The 7,283-nt window shown below is 36.3% G+C and overlaps 1 protein-coding gene across 1 annotated transcript in view; it reads left to right on the top strand.

The window, feature by feature from the left end:
* Positions 1-424: 424 nt before the first annotated feature.
* LOC108576814 (glutathione S-transferase 1-like) overlaps positions 425-7,283 on the top strand; it is a 39,129-nt gene continuing 32,270 nt past the window's right edge. The window contains exons 1-6 of the mRNA XM_017939874.1: positions 425-522; positions 2,120-2,238; positions 2,352-2,523; positions 3,835-3,893; positions 3,970-4,111; positions 5,005-5,163. Of these exons, the coding sequence (XP_017795363.1) occupies positions 2,383-2,523; positions 3,835-3,893; positions 3,970-4,111; positions 5,005-5,163 (501 nt within the window). The 5' untranslated portion in view covers positions 425-522; positions 2,120-2,238; positions 2,352-2,382. The remainder of the gene's footprint in view (positions 523-2,119; positions 2,239-2,351; positions 2,524-3,834; positions 3,894-3,969; positions 4,112-5,004; positions 5,164-7,283) is intronic.

Raw genomic sequence — 7,283 nt, 5'->3', positions numbered from 1 at the left:
GTTTGTCGTTACGGTATATATCGCTATGGCAACTTCGTGTCACCATTTACACACACACACACGTTCTACGTGTCTCTGTTTGCTCCTCCATCGGGGGGTCACCTCGATCCCGTCGTTCTCGCTTAGAAAGGTACGATTTCCTCCGGTTGTCAGAGTCCAACCGAGCTGGCTAATCTACTAGCCCTTGCGTCGCGACGCCTCTTTAATCGATCGTAACGATCAATTGAAAAATCATTGGCACGCGCATGCGCGAGCCCGTGTGCCGGATCACAGGTGGAAATCGGCTCGGGTGGATGTAGAAAGCGACCGGGAACCAAGGGGAAGGAAGTGTCTCCACTCGAGGATGGTTTAAAACGTGTGTGTGTGTGGGGTGTGTCACAGCTGTGTGGTAGTGTGAAAAAAGGTTTGTCACGTTCCGCGAAATGCTAATTAATTAATTAATTCTGCGTTCGACAGCTTCGTTGAATTACAGTGGAAGGAAGAGGTTTCCTCGAGAGCTCGTTACATTTACCTTCGCCCACGGTACTTCAGAGAGAGATTTTCCTTTCCTCTTCTCACTCTCGCTCTCTTCGTGTCTACTTTTATCTCCTTTTTTTCTTGTGTTTCTTTTTTTTCCTTCTTCTTGTATTTTTTTCTCTTTCGTTTTCTGTGCACAACCGTCTGGCGTCGGTTCGGCGAAGTTTTCTAATTTGTACTTCTCACGACTCTTCGGTCGCACCGTGCAATTAGGAAATTCGTATCGTAATTGATGAAAGTTGGTAATGATGCATCATTAGCGCGACGAAACGCGAAATATGAAAATGGAAGAGTCCAGGTGTAAGTTGGACTCCATTTTCGGGGAGGATCGGAGATTGCAGAGATTTCGCGTTGCTTTTTGGTGTATGTTTCTTTTGCACGTTTCGCAGACACCGTGGAAAACTGTTTTCTTGCGACGTCGCGGTGAGAAGCTTGATACTGCTGTTTGATTGTGGAACATGCGAGGTTGATATTTGCTTGGAGAATTCTTCATTTTGTGTTAATCTGTCGCTCTGTTGTTTTGTGAATTTTTGCTTGGTTATTTTTGGGTTTGAGAAGGTTTCTTGTTGTATGAAACATGTTATTATTTATAATAAATTTGATGTTACTCTTAATTTCATTTTTATGTGCTTTTTAGTTTTGATATTTGATTATTTTTAGGTTTGAAAAGGTTTCTTATTGTATGAAGCACGTTATTGTTTACAGTCACTTTTAATTTTATTTTTACGCGCTTTTTATTTTGAGTGCTTGATTATTCTTATGCGCTTTTTATTGTCGAAAAAAGGAAACGAAATTCTATCACGCTCTTTAAAAGCAGTAATTATTAATAAGAAAAAACAACTTGTGCAAGTTAATTATGCCACCCAGTACGCAATGCTTTTCGATCCATTCTACGGTTTCACGCAAAATTAATTGATCCAATTTTCTTTCGTTAATAATTGCTATCATTATAAACGATGCACTGTGTTGGTAATCATTGTAAATTAAATTAATTATAACTCCAAACGAAGCATGTAATATTTTAGAAATTTAATGACATTTGTAAAAGTCGTATTGATTATTCGAATAACAGAGCCGATTTATATTAAATGCTCAATATTAATTAATTACAGAAGAGATATTTATCAACGGAAACATTGAAATTCGTGTGAAACGTAAAATTGTACGATTTTTCAAAAATATCCATTTCAATTCTATTCTTCTTGGTACCTTTCTATCTTTCACATCTCAAATTTTCAAACAATTCATATTTACACACAAAATAACACTACCGACACTCTAATTAAAAGTGTTTTAATTCAAATAAATTCAATATTTAAAGTAGAGAAATCATTCGCTTAATCCATTTTAATTCTATTCTTCTTGGTACCTTTTCATTTCTCACATCACAAATTTTCAAACAATTCATATTTACACACAAAATAACACTCGTATTTTAATTTCGCAACACTCGTGATTAAATTCGTCAGGTATAATTTTTAACGAAATTCGTTAAGTAAAATCGAGCAGTCATTCGCGTAATCGACAAATTCGCAAGAAGAATCCCCAACAAAATAATATCCTATCTTCGGTGCTAAGTGACGCGCCATTTGTTCGACCACAGATCGTTCGTTCCTACAATCGGAGAACACAGTCCGACCATTCACGGAAGAAGTTCCATAAAAATCAGCGCCGATCTACTCGATGATCTTCCAATCCGTAGGATCCGAACACAGCAGTCAGGTAAATTTGTATGCGAGCCAGGGTACACGTGGATGCAAAGCCCAGAGATTCGAAAGTTCTTCTTTGCAGCAGGGCCACTGTATAAAAATCTCGTTTGCTCGGTGACGTTACAGAAGCAAAAGGAGAACGCGGAGAGGAGGCAGGATGCCGATTGATTTTTACTACTTTGCGGCTAGTCCGCCGTGTCGTATGGTTATACTACTGGCGAAAGCGATCGGGGTCCATTTGAACTTAAAAACAGTCAACGTTCTGAAGGGGGATCAGATGAAGCCTGACTTTTTGAAGGTTTGTTCTGTGTGACACACTTTGTAACCACGATTTTTCTTCGTTCTTGAGAAGAAAAATTATGATTTGTTGTAATTTTGCTTTTCGATCGAGGAAGCAAGGATCAATTGTTAATTGGGAATTTAAAGAAACAAAAATTGTGTAGATATTATATTTGTGTTCAGGACAAGGATTTATATAAAATAGAGAAATAGAGGAATTGAACGGTAATAATGGAATAAAGAAATAAAGAAATAAAATAAGATTTGCAAAATGTGTATAAATGGATTAGCAATTTTTAAGTCACGTGGTGTTATAAAGGATTAACGTAATGTTACAGTTTAATTAGGTATTCAGAGTAACAAAGGCTGTATGGATATCAAATTTATGTTCAGAACAGCTATTTATATGAAATAGAGAAATTTTCTAAATAAAAACAATTTTTTTTTCATTTGAGGAAATTATATTTTGGAGAGAATTTTGACCGAAACAGTTGTAAATGTTAGAAATAATAGTTAAAACTAGATCGTCGTATGATTAATATGAAAAAGTCCTTCAATTACTTATCGACTTCTTTTCATACTCTTTCGTAATGTTAATTTTATTATTAATTTGTAAATATTATACAGCTACGATGTTTTAATACAACTCTGTATAAAAGTTCTTATTTGAGGTAATCAGGTAAGTGACGACCGTGTTAAAGAGCTTTTAGAAAAAACGCAATTACTTACACGGTGACCTGATATAATTCAGAAAAATGACGAGACGAGCTGAATTTTTTCTTAAAGTGAAAATTATCCCTTGGACAATTTTACGTAAAAAGCGAGAAATAAAAGCGATTTTTATAAATTTTCTCTTAAGAAACAATCGAACAAATAATTTCTCAAACTCTTCAGATATTTTACCGAACGTCTAGAAAAGTAGAAAATATGTTTTTCAAGTAAAATAATGCAATCGTTATAAACTGTAAATATATTTCGTCGCAGCCTCGGTGCGAAAATCCAGACAATTTTGCATTCTTCATAAAATTACGCTACAGACGAACCTAATTACGCAAAAAAAAACGCTGCAAAATTGAGAAATTCAAAGGTGTCTGTCCACCATTTCTGCCACGCTGACAGCTAAAATGCACTCGTAGATAGGAAAACCGCAATGGATAATAATTACCGAATAATAGCAAGTCCGATTAATTTAATTAACGAGTTGCCTAACGTTACCGTGGCGAATGCAACATTCCAGTCGCGTGATGAAACTTTAACAAGCTTTTGATGAGGCAAAGGTCCGCATTTTAATACGTAGCTTTGTTGTTTGGCACATAATTGTATCTTTCAGCTGAATCCGCAGCATGTGATACCGACGATGGACGACGGTGGATTCATTCTGTGCGAAAGGTATGCGATGATTACCTTTCGAGCTCTGTAATTCTCCTCTGCCCTTTCTCTATTAATGCAGTCCATGTATTTACAGCCGTCCAATTATGGGATACTTAGTGAGCAAGTACGCGAAAAACGACGCCTTATACCCGAAAGATCCGAAAATGAGAGGACTGGTGGATCAGATGCTGTATTTCGACATAGGCACGCTTAACGAAAATATGACTAAATGCTACGTACGTAGAAATATCGATATTTCACTTCGCTGTTTACGATTTAACCCTTTCGCTGCTGTTGGCGCCTTTTTGTTAATTTCAAACTTCGCGCGCTTTCTTGTTATTTTAATAAAGCGAATTTTTAAAGGATAAGGATGAAACGAAGGATTTTCGTTGCTATCGAAGTCTCTTGACGCTTTGAAAATTTGTAAACACTGTGCCTTTGGAGCTTTTCGACGTACTTGGATTTTAATTTCATTCTTCGTTTCAAATTTCGCGCGCTTCCTTCTTAATTTAATAAAGCAAATTTTTAAAGGATAAGGAGGAAACGAAGGATTTTCGTTGCTATCGAAGCCTCTTGACGCTTTGAAAATTTGTAAACACTGTGCCTTTGGAGCTTTTCGACGTACTCGGATTTTAATTTCATTCTTCGTTTTGAACTTCGCGCGCTTTCTCTTTAATTCAATAAAATCAATTTCGAATCGATACGAGGCGAAGTGGAAAAATCGCGAATCGATAGGCGAAAGTGGAAGATTTTGCAATTCTGATTTAATATCTGTCATCTGCAACGCGCTTTTCGTACTAAAATCAGCGAAAGGGTTCAGAGTTAGACTACCCAAGAAATATCGAAAATTTTATAATCTGAATGCATGCCAATTATTAAAGAAATACATAAAATTTTTAAAAAATACTTTATAGAAACAGTGAACATACTTGTGAAGAAAGAATAGAATTTTATGATAAAAATATTAATTGCAGAAAAAGTTTTCCATATATTCTTAAAATGTAATTTGAACGGTGATCGAAGATTTCTAAGAAAAGTACTCGTGAATTTACGAATTGGTCTAATGGAACTATCCAAGCCCACAATTATCCGATCTCAGTTAATTACTTAATAATTACCAAAATCTTAGTTTCCAGTGGTGTTTTTTGGAGCACATTCCATAAACGAAGCAGACTTGCAAGCTGTGGAAAGATCGTTCGAAATACTGAACAGCTTCATCGATGGCCGCGAATTCGTCGCTGGTGATACCTTAACTATAGCTGACATTGCCATTAGTACGACCATTACCGTTATACTGGTAAGCATTTGGAAATTGAAAATCGAACAACCAGTGAAACAATAGTTATATTTTTATAATAAGTCTAAAAATAATTCTTGTTTGTGCCAATAGTAAATGCGTAGCAATTCCACCTTTCGCCTTTTCTATTCAAAGTGAAAAGTGACACAGTGACATTTTTACGAATTAAAATTCTGGCTGTGTGACAATTCGCGAAGCGTTTCATTTAGCAAGTAAATTAAAACTCGTTTGTCGAGAGAAAATTTATTGCACCAATAAGGATTAATCGATAAGATAAATTCGAGGCATCAAATACAGTCGATCTAATTTTTTTCTTCAGCTACAGTGATACTAGAAATTTTTGTTTACGCAATTGAAATGGTTTCAAAGAGAAAAATTGTATATGACACATGAATTTTGATTATTTTTCTATTTAAGATTAACGAATATAAACGACAGAAGATAATAATTCACACGGTCAGTGCTATACAATCCCAGGTCTTCTGTGTATTACAGTGAACGCAGGATAGGGTAACGTGTAATATTTACAAAAATGAGAAATGTTCAGATTCTATAGGGTTTATTCATTAAAAAATTCTCTCGACACGTGAATAGAGCGTAGAAACACATAGTACACTTGACAGTGAGAAACGTTTATGGCCGTACAATGTATCAAACCTGATCCTTGATATATAAAAATTGAAGAAACGTACAGAGAGATGTTCACGTAGCCAAAATTACTTTGAAACCCCATAAATATCGATTTTATCGAATATTGCTATGCAGAAAAAGAACGACGTACCTTCGTACAACGGTGATAAACTTTACGTGTACAATAAAAATTGCTGTTAATGTCCGACGAAATTTCTGTGTAAATCAAGGGTGAGATATCTCCTCGAATAGATCATGGTTTACCTTGAGTGTACAAAAGGTAGAAGCGTATTTTTACGATTTTTATCAAAGGCTACTTCGTGGTTTCACAGAAACGAACCTTTGAAATTTGAACGATTCGTTGCAGGATAAAGAGCATTGAAAACAAAAAAATAAGAGAGAGTATAATTCGGTGAATGAAACGAGGTTCGATCCTTGAACGACGCATCGATCTTTGTTAATGCCCGTGGTTGCGGCGATGAACTTTCGAGCTTTGTGGATGTTTGCACGATGTTGTGCCGTCTAGATACTGGTTCGAAGGACCACCCAAATGATTGGGACTTGTAAAAACTGATCTATGGTATCGCGTGATGTGAGCTGGTTGCTCCTTGGTTCTCCTTGTTCGTGGTGGTTGAACGACTACTCGACGACTCAACTCCCCGACGTCGCGTCTCGGACGTCCGTGAGAGGGAATTTGTTAGGACACGCTGATTGGTTAATGGTGAACAATTGCATTTGCCAATCAGCGTGTCTAATATCGTCTTCCAGTGCGCTCTTAGCGCGCTGTCACTGTGCCGTTCGGAAATTCGTGGTTTATAGCATGTTCTTAGGCTATTGAGCGCGAGGGATAGAAATTACTAAAAATCTAGCAAAGCAATTCTAGTGACCCTCGCAGGATGTAATTAGACCCGTGCAAGCAATAAACGAAAATCCTCAACTCAAAAATAACCGTTCCCGGTCGATCGTGCCATAAACCGTTTCTACAGAAAACCTAACAATCTTCATCTCGAGGTTCGTTGAGCTTACAGCAGGAGAAAGTGGTAGTTATTCGAAGCTGTGTGGATTATTCTGAGATTATATCAATTTATTAGGAAACGTTTACCTCGTCGAGATTTGTAGCTTATTGCGAGCTATAAAGGAATCGGTAATCCTTATCGACAGTTATAATTAACTGCACGGTAGGCTGTGTGGGATTATTAGATATTTTGGTGGCCTTAAGTTTCTGTGAAAATGTTCTCGAGTGTTTTTGAAATAATAAAATATTTTCTCGATGAAATTGCTGTTTATCTATGCAGATGTGACAAGTGACATGCTGGAAATTAGAATTTACGTTTTTAAAATTAAAATAGGTCTATTTTCTGTGACAGTGCAATTTAACTTAGGTTTTCGAAATTAACATAAATTCGTTTCCTGTGACTGTAATTGGAGATTTTTGGAATCTTAGTTAACTTAGGTTTTTAAAATTAAAATTAATTAATTTC

This window comes from Habropoda laboriosa, unplaced genomic scaffold (genome assembly GCF_001263275.1).
Source record: "Habropoda laboriosa isolate 0110345459 unplaced genomic scaffold, ASM126327v1 scaffold544, whole genome shotgun sequence".
Classification (NCBI taxonomy): Eukaryota; Metazoa; Arthropoda; class Insecta; order Hymenoptera; family Apidae; genus Habropoda; species Habropoda laboriosa.
This window is presented reverse-complemented; position numbering and strand designations above follow the sequence as displayed.